The 15,000-nt window shown below is 40.7% G+C and overlaps 1 protein-coding gene across 1 annotated transcript in view; it reads left to right on the top strand.

The window, feature by feature from the left end:
- Positions 1 to 15,000, top strand: part of LOC123513240 — a 160,661-nt gene that overhangs the window by 93,463 nt on the left and 52,198 nt on the right. The window contains exon 3 of the mRNA XM_045270312.1: positions 2,822 to 3,057. Within this exon, the coding sequence (XP_045126247.1) occupies positions 2,822 to 3,057 (236 nt within the window). The remainder of the gene's footprint in view (positions 1 to 2,821; positions 3,058 to 15,000) is intronic.

A 15,000-nucleotide genomic window follows, 5' to 3' on the forward strand; every position in this document is an offset into this window, starting at 1 on the left:
AAGGCAGAATGAGATGACTTACCTGCCTGGGAAGGAGTTAATATCTAAATTCGCATAGCAGCTTAACAAAGGTAATAAAACAACGCCTATCTATCTCCTGCATGCTATGGCGAGGCAAACTGAGCTGAGGTGTGGCTGGGAAAGAGTAAAAGATAAAGTCAATTCACGAAAGAGAAAGGGAAGAGGGAGAAGAAAAGCACGAAGGGAGACGAGAATAAGGAAGTGTATGAGAAAAGGATAGATAAGTAAGATTGGATTGGTAGGATTGGAGGAAGGTATGGAAGGATGAATACAGATGAAAAAGGATGATTTGATGAGGAAAATGAAAGGAAGAAAAAACAATATCATGGGAGATGAAGAAGGTAAGGAAGAGAGGAACGAAACAATAGAAACAAGAATAAAAAACGGACATGACAGAATGACGAATAGAAAGAAACACAAAAACCACACAATAAACAGAAAACAAAGGAATAAACCAGATGAATTACATGTGAGGGAAAGAAAAGGAAGGCATCAGAACAGGAGAGAGGAAGAAAGGGAGAGGGAGAATGACATATGTAAGTGACTGGAAGGAGAACATGAGGTAGAAAGACTAGGTACATAAAGGGAGGAGAAAAACAGAGCGTCCATGGGGAAAGCGGAGGATAAACATGAGGGAAGGGACGAAGAAACACTGAAGGAGGAGAGGCGAGAAGAAAAATAGTATAAAAAAGGACGGGAAGAAAGAGGAGAGTTGCTTTGGGGAGGGAGATACAACGTGAATGGATGACGTAAATGAAGGAGGGAAGAAATGTAATGGAGGAAAAGACGTGGTGAGAGAGAAAGGAGTAACAGGAAAGAGAAGAGGAGAGAGAAACAACTGGTGAGAGAATGATGCAGTGAGAGAAATGATGTGAATGGGAAGAGAAGAGAGAGGTGATGTGAGAGAAAGGAAGGAGTTAGGAGAAAAAGGTAAGAGAGAAAAGGAAGAAGAGAATAACGGAGAGGAATGATGTGAGAGGGCAGGTAAAATATAAAGAGGAAAGAAAGAAAGAAAGAGAAAATGGTGATGAAAGAGGAAGGAATGTTAAATAAGAAGAGAATAGAGGAAAGAATAAAGAGGAAGGGAAGTCGAGAGAAGGAAAATGAAGAAAATAAAGAAGACAAAAAAGAAATGGAAGTGGATAGGTAAGTATAAAAAAGATATTAGGATGAAAGGAGAGGAAAGAATGAAGACTAAGAGGAGGAAATGAAGATGAAGGAAGATGAAAAAGAGGGAAGAAAGGAACTGGAAGAGGTGATGGGAGAGGATGTATAGGTTAGAACAGGAGGAAAGTGAGAAGGAGTAAAAGGAAAGAGGACGAGGCAAGGTGTTGTGGGAGGAAGGTGGAGGCGCAGGAAGACACACACACACACACACACACACACACACACGAGGCATTGGCAACATCTTCCTCAGTCACGTTTGTGGAGTAATCGAGTTATGATAATGTGAGGCTCTCTTCTTCCACTTCCTCTTTTCTTTTCTCCTCCTCCTCCTCCTCCTCCTCCTCCTCCTCCTCCTCCTCCTCCTCCTCCTCCTCCTCGTCGTCTCCTTTACTACTCCTCTCCCCTTCCCCATCCTAGGAGTCCCACAGGCAAACACTAACTTTATCTGCAACACAAACTCTCTCTCTCTCTCTCTCTCTCTCTCTCTCTCTCTCTCTCTCTCTCTCTCTCTCTCTCTCTCAATGGTTCATATGTGAATACAGGTTCTCAGTTCACATACACACATCAAGACGCACGCACATGCACGCACACGAACAAACACGAACAAGCTGCGGATATATGGACGCACACACACACACACACACACACACACACACACACACACACACACACACACACACACACACACACACACACACACACACACACACACACACAAGGTGAAAGGCCCTATTTTCACACATGCACAAAGCCCACGCATACACACAAACACACACACACACACACACACACACACACACACACACACACACACACACACACACACACACACTCTCTCTCTCTCTCTCACCGGTAGCAGCCACGAAACAACACTCACGGAGCACAAAAACGCCCCCACACATTTCTGGGCGGTGGACAAATGCTGACACGCACACAAAACAGTCATAGAAACTTTACCAGAAACAAACTCGCGCTCAGGTATACACATAAACCTACATGCAAAATGCAGACACACACGCAAACATATAAAACAAGGTTGAAGGCAGACCACCGGTAAGAGAGAGGCAAGTTAACTGGAAACAGGCAAGGGAGGAAGGAAGGAAGGAAGGAAGCAAGCAAGGAAGAAGGGCGAAAGAGAGAAAGACAGAGAAAGAGAGAGGGGGTGGAGAAGAGGAGTGAGATAGAGGGAGATAAGAAGATTGGAGGGAAGGAGGGAAGGAAGGACAAGGAAGGAAGCAAAAGATATTGGAAAAGATATAGGAAGGCAGGTTAGTAGGAAGAGAAATTCATGCAGGCAACAATGCAGGAGGAGAGCTTGGGAGAAAATGAGAAAGGAAGGAGAGGAGAGAGAGAGAGAGAGAGAGAGAGAGAGAGAGAGAGAGAGAGAGAGAGAGAGAGAGAGAGAGAGAGAGAGAGAGCTGAGGAAGAAGGAAAGACGGAAGAGAAAGAAAGGCAAAGCTACCAGACAGGGAGGAGTGCGTGGCATAAACGAATGGCACTGAAGAAGGAGAAGGGAGCAGTGAGGCGGCTGGGAAGACACAACAAAGCAAAGTAAGGCGGGAGGTAACCAGGGACGGGAGGGAGGCAGTGGGAAGACACTCCACGGCTGGCCACTCACAGGTTCCTCCCGCAGATGGCGCTGGCGGGGTACGCATCACGAAGCTGGACGTGCCCGCCGTGGCCCTCGAGGGGGATGACGTGCACCTCCGCTGTGACTACGAGGACGAGAGTGGTTCTAGTCTCTACACACTCAAGTGGTACAAGGACGACCAGGAGTTCTTCAGACACCAGCCAGGACGCGCCCCCAGGGAGGGAGACGACCACTGTCACGACCACTACCTCTACCACGTGGATGGCGTCACCGCAGACGTGAGTACTGAGTCGTGAGTGAGTCGTGAGTGAGATGTAAGGTGCGAGTCGACTTGTCATTTGAGTCACATTGAGTAAATATTGAGAATGAAGTGGAATGTGCATATCACATGATGCACCTATATCACTCCTGTATTTTACCCACTTACAATACACCTAAATCACGCGACAAATCTAGTACACTACCCCTCCTGTTACACCCACACGATACACCACTAAATCAAACCCACATACCTCACCAATACATCACACACCCACATCACTGCATGACATCTGTGCTAAACATCTATACCAAACATCAACACTAAAGCAGCCACTTGTACCTTACATAAATGACAAACTTCTTACTATTAATTATGTGACACACCTGAGCCAAATGAATTACGGGTGCTGCGCATCTCACAAGGACGGCCCAGGTAAGAACATAACACTCCTCCCTCACCCCGCCCCCAGGACAAGGGATACAAGGAGCGGTAATGACCACGGCTGCCTCCCCCATTCACCCCTATCCCCTCCCTCGCACCAACACCCCAGTCCCACCTCCCTAATCCCCACACGCCGTTAATTCTCACTAACTTTCGTGAAACTTAAGAGAATTTGCCTTCTTCCTCGAGACTTGAGATTCTTAAATGAAAGAATAATCTTCGTCGGCAAATTTGTACACTTCTTTTTCTTCGGGGCAAAGTTGTGGCCTAGGAAAGCTGACCTAGCATGACCAGGCGACACAAGACCCGTTCCCTCCCGTAGCAAGAACATGAGGAAGAAAAAAAAGGAGGGATGGGGAAGGGGGTGTCGGAGAAAAAGAAGCGAGAAAGGACGGAAAGGAAGAGATCGGGTGAGTGAAGCAACGAGATATGAAGGGAAGGAAAGTAAAAGATGAGGTAAAGAAGAGAGGAAGGAAGAGAAGACGGGAAGGAAAGCTGTGAGGGTGTGTATGCACGTAGTGTAGCAGCTGCTGTGTTCAGGTGCTGTGCTTGGATAATGCTGCTGCAGGGATATGATGGGGTGGTGGTGGTGTGGTGGTGGTGGTGGTGGTGGCGATGGTGGTGGTTGTTAGTATGAACGTGTGTGTGTGTGTGTGTGTGTGTGTGTGTGTGTGTGTGTGTGTGTGTGTGTGTGTGTGTGTGTGTATAGTAGATAAACGAAATTTAGCTAGGCTTGCTGTGTTCTGTACGATATCAACACTGCCTCTCCGTTCTCAGTACAAGTTTACATTTCTAGATATAGAAAGTATACTGATGAAGCATTGAATGGCCGAGGCGTTAGGCAACAGAGATCAAAGGTCTGTAGAGCAGACGGTGTTTTGAAGTGCCTCATATTTATAGAAATAAAAGAAAGGAAACAAACACGCCTCGTCACATCAGTCACGAGAGTCCAACAGGTTCTTCCACTCAGTGAGCCTTTCACTTCTTTTCAGAATAACATACGACAAAGTTGTTTTTCCCTTCGCGTGCTTTGTAACTTTTGCTTTGTGTCCTTTTTTAAAATTGTTTACGAAACACACCGCGGAGTGAGGCGGTGGATGGTCGTCCAGTGGTCGCTTTCAAACATTTCACAGTTCTTGTTGGAGTCCTGCTAAACTCACAGTCGTTTAAAACTACGTCCGCGTCTCTCATTTGCCGTATCTTGTGTGAACTCGTATTAAAAGAAGCATGATGGGCAAGCAAGAGGTCCGGGCAGGCAATGTTCAGGTAAATAAATACTAGCAGCCCCTGAACCCATCGCTGCACGCCGGGTAATCTCGTGGCGGAAAGAAAACTAGCGATTGTGACGAGGATTAGTTCACACATGAACGACGAATGATTTGACGCAGACCCTCCAGCGCTCGCTGCTTGCACGGAGAGGACAGGTCACTTGGCCAGGCTGAATGTTTGACCTGAGAGAGGAATGAGTGTTAAGCACATTGCTAGGCATCTTATGAAATTGGAAATAGACAATGTCCAATTATTTAGGAAGGACATCAATGTAGAAGACTGTAGTGAGTGAACTGGAGAGAGAGAGAGAGAGAGAGAGAGAGAGAGAGAGAGAGAGATGCAAGCCTTTATCTCCTTTTAGCGAGGAGAAACAGGGAGGCAGTATCTATTATCAACCATAACTCCCATCCCTTTACCTGTCTCCCTCCATAACCGGCCCTCTACCTCCACCCTACCCCACGCCTCCCCTCCCCGGCCGCTGCTATCAGGCCGGGCGGGGGATCAAAGGGCGCCAGCCAGTGCCCGCCCAACGTAGTGCAAGTGTTGGGCTTTGATGTGAAGAGAGGGCAGCGACCCAGAGAGGGCGGTCCATGTGTGTGTGTGTGTGTGTGTGTGTGTGTGTGTGTGTGTGTGTGTGTGTGTGTGTGTGTGTGTGTGTGTTAAAAAAAGGTTTTATCTACATGTGTGTGTGTGTGTGTGTGTGTGTCTGTGTGTGTGTGTGTGTGTGTGTGTGTGTGTGTGTGTGTGTGTGTGTGTGTGTGTGTGTGTGTGTGTGTGTGTGTGTGTGTGTGTGTGTGTTGTGTGTGTGTGTGTGTGTGTGTGTGTGTGTGTGTGTGTGTGTGTGTGTGTGTGTGTGTGTGTGTGTGTGTGTGTGTGTGTGTGTGTGTGTGTGTGTGTGTGTGTGTGTGTGTGTGTGTGTGTGTGTGTGTGAATGCCAGAGTTTGTGCTGCGTGACAAATACAGTAACGGGCTTGCTGTGCATTCTGTAGCAGACAGGAAATGTCCATTTATAGAGTACTTGACTGAAAACAAATATAAAACTGTAATGAAAGCTCTTTTCTAATATATATATATATATATATATATATATATATATATATATATATATATATATATATATATATATATATAGATCTAGGTTTACACTTTTTTACAACAAATGAAAAAGAATGGCCCCCTAATATTCCAACTGGAGAGCTGTTAAAAGGGATACAAAATAACAAGTACAAATGGACACACACAAATAAAAAGTATGAAGAGGAACAAATCTTACATAAAATTGAGCACGATGAAATCTCTCTAACACACTGCTTCTTTACGGTCGGGCCTGACGAGTTTCGCAAGATCAGACCCGGACTCATTCAGGAGCGTTCACCTGCAGGAACACGTGATCCGCGCACCGTAACGAAATTCCACAAAAGATAAGACGCAACATAACAATAATCCAACACAATGTCCTGAACTGGAAAACAAATAAAACATCATTAATACCATACTACCTTAAAATAGACCCAGATATAATACTAATAAATAGTCACGGACTAAAATCAAATGAAGAACTAAAAATCCCTGGTTACAGAACATACAAAGTAAATCATAGTGAAAATATATATGATGGTTCAGCAATAGGAATCAAATACAATATTAATCACAAACTTTTTGATAACTTCATCACTGACTTTTTATCTGTCGAAATAGAAACAAGTTTGGGACCAGTACAAATTGCCACCACTTACTTACCCCCAAGACGTCCTTTTTTACCATATCCAGACATTCACAGACTCTTAAGTAACAACATTCCTACCTATATCTTGGGAGACTTCAACGGAAGACACACTACTTTCGGTAATAAGGATAATAACACTGTCGGTAAAAGTTTATATAAACTCATAAATCAAGGAAAGTTACTGCATCTTGGTCCTTACTTTCCTACTTTTTTCAGGCAGAACTCATCTACTAACCCTGATAAAATATTCTCAAACAAGCATCACTACTTGAACTACATCAGTGAACAAGGTGATATAACAACTTCTGATCACCTACCTGTAATTTTCAAACTTTCTACCATACCCTTTATTACTGAAAAACCAAAAATACATAATATAAATAAAGCTGACTGGGACTTATTTCATCATAAATTAAACACAAAGATAAAGATTTCTAGCCTTGATGGTAGCAATGTTGAACAACTAGAAGAAGCAACTAAAGACTGGATAAAAAATGTTAAAAGTGCCATGGACATTGCAATACCTAAATCTTTTTATCAACACATATATCAATTAAAAATCACACCAGAGATTAAAGACCTAGAAACACAATTTAATAACTTAAACGAATTCGCTACACACTTTGGATGGACACCAGTAACATACAGGGAGTACTTAAGAATAAAAGCAGTATTAAAGGAAAAATGCAAAGAAGCATATAATAAAAATTGGGAAGACAAAATAAATAATATTTCAATAAATTGTAAAACAGTAAACAGTTCTGGAACAAAATTAAAATACTAAAAGGGAAAAAGTCAACTTACACAAATTACATGAAAGACACCGAGGGAAGAAAGTATTACTCAGATAAAGAGAAGTGCAACTTAATGGAGAACACATGGAAAGATGTTTTTAGGATCTCTGAGGAAGAAGATAACAGCTTTGACAAGCAACACGCTGATCTAGTCAACGAATACATAAATGAAAACCATAACAGAGTTGAGACATTTCCACCGTAGACTTAAACAGACTCAACACTGAAGATTATCATACAAGAGAAATTACTTTAGAAGAACTAAAACATACATACGAAGATCTAAAAGAAAGCTCCCGGCTTCACTAAAATAAATATTCAAATATTACAAAACTGCACAAATAAAACCCTGGAACAACTTAAAAATATTTTTAATGCTTGCTTATCTACGGATACTTTCCAGAAATCTTTAAAGAAGCAATCATAAAATTTATACCTAAAAAAGATAAAAGTCCATTAAACCCTATAAATTACCGTCCAATATCATTACTTGAAGTGCCAGGAAAAATTTTTGAAAGACTTATACAAGCAAGACTCAACACCTTTTTAACAGAGAAGAATATCATAAAAGAACGTCAACACGGTTTCAGAACATACAAAAGCACTCACACTGCTATTACAACAACATGTGAAACCATTGCCAATGCTTTAGCCGACAAAAAACAAGTTTATTTGGTCTTGCGAGATGTGGCTAAAGCATTTGATAAAGTCTGGCACAACGGGCTTAAATATAAAATATTAAAACTAGAACTTCCAAGCATTTTAGAAAAAATTTTATGCAACTTTTTAGAAAATAGAAAAGCTAAAATCAACATAGGGAACGACCACAGTAACACCATAACATTATTAAGTGGAGTGCCCCAGGGTAGTGTTTTATCACCAACCCTTTATACGCTATTCACAAATGACCTCCCTCCACCTGAACATGGTTGTATAGACATTATGTATGCTGACGATGTCACACAAGTCATAACAATACCCAGCAAATCTAAACTCATGATGAAATATAAAGTAGAAAGGGAAATCGAAAGAATAAACAACTTTGAAAGAAAATGGAAAATAAAAACCAGTGAAGAAAAATTCAAAATATTACCAATAGCCCAATACAAAATGCAAAAGATCATGGTTAATGGTAAAGAAATCGACACTTGTAAGAATGGGAAGCTACTTGGACTAAACATAGCATCAACGGGATACAATGGGCACATCAGCAAAACTATAAATAAGGGAAAAGGGATACTTTCACAACTAAGACGATTTAGCAACCTAACACCAAAAATGAAAACGACTCTTGTTAAAACATTACTAATACCGGTCATGGAATACCCATCCATACCAATATGCATGGCCTCAAAAACCCAAAAAAGAAATATGCAAACCATACTAAATAAAGCTGTAAGATTTATACACTGTAACGAAGTTGAGCAACTGAACACGGAACAATTACATCTTAAATACAATATCACTCCATTAAACATATCAAATTATAATAAAGCACTGAAAACATGGGAAACCATAAGAACTAGCGAACTTGAAAAATACGAAGAACTTACGCTTAATAGGGACAAAAGCCATACGTGGTTCCCTAAATGTAGCAATATAGTAAATATGGCAATACCGCAAGCAATTATAACCAAATTTCACCTGTAAATGAAAATGTTCATAAAAAAAAAAAAAAAAACAGTCTCCTTGGCAGGGCAGAATATGACAAGATTTAAAATTTAATTCTAGTAAAATTTACAGCGTTGAGCGTGCATCAAATAAATAATAATAAAAAAAAAAAAAAACCCAATAAAAGTAAAGTAATGCTAAAATTAGCAAGGTGGTCAAGCCCACCATCTATCTCTCTCTTACTTTCCTTCACCCCTTCTCTTCCCACCCACTTTCTCTTCAGCTAGCTACCTCCTCTCTTCACCCCCTTTAAAAAAAAAAAAAAAAAAAAAAAATATATATATATATATATATATATATATATATATATATATATATATATATATATATATATATATATATATATATATATATGGTGAATAGGATCTAATCTGAACATGTGAAAGTTCCCTTTTCTTTTTTTCTTGACATACAAAGATTTTATATCATTCCTTGGAGGCTTCAGTGTTGGTCTCTACCTATGGAAGTGCAAGCAGGACTTTTAAAGTGACGTCTGTAGAGGATTTTTTTCATATCTCTCGTTACTCCTTAATGCTCCGGCAGTTAATTGCTGCTTACCTTCTGACAGTGATACAACTTTGGATCCCATGTAAACCCCTCACCACTGCCTTCAGTCACTGACCTCGCTGTTACCGCCTACCCCATCGCTCATGATGAGAAAAAATTTCTTTTCGAGGATCTTAAAAAAAAAAAAAAAGACTGGTATTGGTAGTGTCTTTCTGTAAGCTCACATTTCGGTAATTTTGATCCAGTGCATGGCTTCCTCACTCCTTTCCTTTCCGCGCCGCAGTGCCACCTGCACCAAGCCAGCTGAGGAGTAAATGTAAATCAGAGTAATATTATGAAGGAAGTTATTCAGTAGTATAAGTCGCCTCTGGGCTGGACTGGAGACGTTAGATGGACTACTTGGGAAGATAACAGAACTAAGATTTCATGGTTTCGGTGTTTACTCCTTTCTACTGCATACGGTGTTAACGCTTTGATTGCTATTAGAAACACCTTTCCTGAGGTACCATTGATACCTTTTCCTGTTCCACATCACCTCCCACCGTTATCCTGACTAGAAATTACAAAAATGTATTTTTTTCAATCCTCTCCTTTCTTGCAAATGCTTGAAATATTTCATTCATTACTTTTAGTACTCGGAGTCGTTGCATATCGCAGTGAAAGGGGTGATTCACATTTTTTCAGTTGATATTGCATCGATTATACTAATGATATCAATCTAATACTTATCCATTCAACAATAAAAAGTAAAGAAATGTCAAGTAACTTGAGGAACGATGAGCTACGAGGGTGTGATATATTGCAGGCTGTCCAAGCGTCCAGCGCCACAGGACGGTATTTTTAAAGGTAAGGGAAGATCAAGTTACCAGTGACCGCCTCTTCATGGAACAGAGGTCTGGCCAATCTCTCTCTCTCTCTCTCTCTCTCTCTCTCTCTCTCTCTCTCTCTCTCTCTCTCTCTCTCTCTCTCTCTCTCTCTCTCTCTCTCTCTCTCTCTCTCTCTCTCTCTCTCTCTCTCTCTCTCTCTCTCTCTCTCTCTCTCTCTCTCTCTCACTTCTTAGAAACCCAACACGTTTTGGTGTGAGAAAGGACATAATGTCTTCGCCTCATGCATCGTGCGTGCTCTACCGAGCCACTGTTCTTCTTTATTTCATTTACTAAAACAACAGTGTTTATTTCCTTGTCAGCCGATGAAAATTACAGCGCAGCCAGAATTGCGAAGTGATGAAGGCAAAGCTATTTGTCTAATTCTTGCAGTGACGCAGATTGGCGATCCCCACGTCTCCCTTCCTTCAAATGCGACTTGTTAACATTGAAACGTATCTGATGGCATGGTTCTTGAAAGGGTGCTGCTGTAAAGAAAACATGACCACGTCAGCGCAGCCTGGGCCTACTCTGGATGCCTCAATAACAGATGTGATTAACAGATACGAAGTATATCAAAACATACCCAGTTTGAGACTAATGGACAGAGTATCTAACATCTTTAGTTCCATTTCTAAAGTGACGCCACACTCTTAAGCCATCCGCCATTGATTGCTGAAGTGTGTCTAGTAACTGACGTGTTCCAGAATGGCTACAAGATGTGCTCTACCGTGAAGGTAATTCTCACTGCTGACATTTGTGCAGTATCTTCTGTTTGGGGAAAAGTAAATCACCACAGTAAGGAAGGGAACTTGACGAACATGGCTCAATGCTTGGACATGATATTCTGAACACCATGCACAGAAAAAGCAATGCAGGGCGTAAGAGCAAACCTAGCTGGCGGAGAGAGGCAATGGCGGACTCATCATGACGAGGCGGCGCCCATTCTTCATCATCCGTATCGCAAAGCTAACCGAGTGGAAATAAAATAAAGCCTGACAAATAGTAAATGTTATTTCACTTTGAATTGATAACAGCCAAATTCTTAAAAAAAAACAATATAAAAGTGAACCCTATCCTATATTCATTAAGCCGTAAACTGATGCACAGACTGATGCTGACAGAATTTTGCTCTTTGTTGACAGACATTTCCTTTATCCGCCTGCGACAATATTGCCTTTCTGAGTTACCTCCTATAAAGGGAGTATCACACTGGCCTATGATAGGCAACACGCGGGCCGCGGTTCTTGGTGCGAAACCAAGAACGTTATCATACATACACAAGAGGCCCAGGTTCTTATACCGTGCTAGGCAAACGGCACACCAAGCAAGACCAGGCCTAATGAAAACAAACCAAATCAAACCATGCCTATTATATCTCAACCTGTGCTTCATGCTGGAATTGCATTTGCACTTCCTGTTGTTGAAGAAGAGGAAGAAGCTAGAGAAGAACTGAGAGGTGTGCGACGGCAACTTTGGAGTCGCGGATGGTTGCCATGAGCGTAAACTATCGACATAAAAAAAAAAAAAATACACACACACACACACATATACACATATATATATATATATATATATATATATATATATATATATATATATATATATATATATATATATATATATATATATATATATATATATATATATATATATATATATATATATATATATATATATATATATATATATATATATATATATATATATATCATCTTTATCTTTATAGTTTAAACAATATGTTTTAATTACATATCTTACATTTACTTTTCTTTATTGGGATAGCATACGGAGAATCAGAATGGATATAAAGCCATCCCAACTTTGCTCCGCTATCTCGGGAAAGTTCCAGCTATCTGGACCGGATGTTCCTCGTTCCGCGAATCATAGGTCAGTGTAATACGCCCTTTGATCTTACTGGAAATAAACGGATGATGCCATTATAAGACGTAACAAACACAGCCACAGCTGAAGAGGACATACACACAGCAGCTGTAAAGACTGGAATTTTCTTGAACTGCAATGTCACAGGTATGGCGGCCAATATTATCCAAAATTTGTTTCATTGTTAATAATTCAAAAACCTTATTTCAAACTTATATTTTATATTCAACAAGAAAACACCAGTACAGAACAGTGCAGTACAAAAAGATATCCTGCTTAATCAGTTGCTACTTTAGCCCAAACAACTCTCTCTGTAGACTTAGATAATTATATAACCATTAACTGTTTATATGATTTACATTTGTACACCATTAATCATGAAAACACGATGCAGCAACAGCAATGGAAGCGGCACCAAGCAAACAAACATTTGCAGGCACATCATACAACACCCACTGGTCCGTGGCGCGCTAAGGTGTGAGAGTGAAGGGACAAGGTGTCCACAGATGTAACACAAGGACACAAGTGTTCTGTTGCTACGTCACGGACTGACAGTCAGTTCCTTACTCCTCATACACTATTTCCGCTGCTCACCGCCAGAGTGCAGCACGTACGTGACACATCTAAACAAACTAAACAAAACAGACACATAAATAATAACACAGTACACGGAGCGCGTTAACTCAACAATCAGACAACCAAATGTTCCGAGACGTTCCGGGCGAGACATGTCAAGATGCTTCGCCAATTACACCGTGGGTTGTAAAAAGGAGCGTCATTTTTCCTGCAGATACGCAACTCTCGAGGAAAATCAATTCTCTGGAGTGTTCCCTTCGCGTCAGTAGTGCTCGTCTCATCAACACTGTATTCACTCGTTCACCATAAATTTCATATATTGGCTGCAGTCACATAAGAACAGGCTGTGTGTAATCGCCCCTGTACCAGGAAAATTATGGATGGAACTGTGCATACCACCATCATTTCGCTCGGCCTAGTTTAGTCCCATGTGCGTGCGTGGCTCACCCGCCGTTCTAATAGTATTTTACTTTTATTACGCAACAGTAGAAGCTGCAAGAGGCCGCCAGGTCCGAAACATATACGAGGCAGTCCCAGTGTGCTTAAGCTACCTAATTCCATCTATCTTCCCCATCCATGAAAAGACAACAAAAAGGCAAGATTATCTAACCTTCTTTTAAAGCTCCCTATTGACTCAGCCCTGACTACATGACCACTGAGACCATGTTCCACTCATCAACCACTCTGTTTGAAAACCAGTTTCTTCCCATTTCTTTCCTAAACCTGAATTTTTCAAGTTTAAACCCATTATTTCTGGTTCTGTCCCGCTACTGATCCTAAGAACTACATTCATGTCCCTCTGTTAAAACCCTTATACCACTTAAATACTTCTATCAGGTCTCCTCTTAACCTACGTCTCTCTAAGGAATGCAAATTAAGTTTTTCAGTCTCTCTTCATAGGAATATCCCTCATTCCCTGTATCTTTTTAGTCATCCTCCTTTGCACTGACTCCAACAGAGCTATGTCCTTCCTGAAATGTGGGGACCAGAATTGTACCGCATAGTCAAGATGTGGCCTGACCAGCGCCAAGTATAATTTTAGTATTACTTCGGGACTCCTGCTTTTAACACTTCTAAAAATGAAACCTAATACTCTATTCGCCTTATTTCTGGCCTCACTACATTGCTTCCTTGTACCGAGATCGGAGCTAACTATGACTCCTAAATATTTCTCATACTTGGAACTTCCTAGTACCACGTTATCTATCGTGTACCTTTTGCTTGGATTATCTCTACCTACGCTCAGTACCCTGCACTTGTTAATATTGAACTGCATTTGCCATCTATCTGTCCATTCTTTCATCCTATCCAAGTCAGCCTGCAAAACCTTGGCATCCGAATCGGATTATTATTAATGGCACCGGTGAATCATTTAGGCAAGTATCGTCCTGTCCACCTTAAAGAGGGACAGTCGCGACAATTGGAGGAAAAGAAAAACAGAGATGATTATTTCCAGTCCCTCTCGCAGTGTTTCCTTTGGTCACCGTGCATGTTAGGCAGCGAACAGCGGCAGTGTTTAAGTTTTCAAGACACTTATTCTCCAATTTTCGATTACCTATTCCGACTTTTTGAATCTTTTTTTTTTTTTTACTTTTGATCCTTTTTGTAACTCCTGACCGGTGACCCTCTTACATAAAATAAAAGGTTGCCTTCCAACTGGTTCACAGGTACACGGCTACTCGGTGAACCTTTACCAAACAAATAGGAAAAATAAGTAAGAGAAATACACAAAACAATGAAACGACAGCCATTAATTCTTCGACTGCTGTTGTTTCTCTTTAAACGTAAGACTTTGTAGTGAAGGTTTAACATTAAATCTTGAAACTCACCTCTGATAACGTAAAATAAGGTGAAGTAGTTTAAATATTCTTGTGACTGATGTTCTTTTCAGACTGTAAAATGACAGAAGTTCAGAGTTGATTAAAGTTTTGTACTGTCATTAGCATTTAATCCATTCACTGCTATTTGACACATCTTTCTTTAATAATCAAACGCTCTGATGGATTTTTCTTAATTCCACAGCCACCTGCAAACATTGTACTGCCTAACAATTATAAAATCTGTTCTTTTATACCTTTTATTTTTTGTATATGCTTTAAAAACACTTCATACATTACTTTTAGTGCTGTGAGTTGTTGCATCGCGCAGTAAAAGGCTCAAAAGATTAATCATAAAAAGGGGAAACAAATAATTATTACACAAAAAAAATCCATCACAACAAAATATCA

The sequence above is a fragment of the Portunus trituberculatus genome, chromosome 35, assembly GCF_017591435.1.
Source record: "Portunus trituberculatus isolate SZX2019 chromosome 35, ASM1759143v1, whole genome shotgun sequence".
In the NCBI taxonomy this organism is placed as follows: Eukaryota; Metazoa; Arthropoda; class Malacostraca; order Decapoda; family Portunidae; genus Portunus; species Portunus trituberculatus.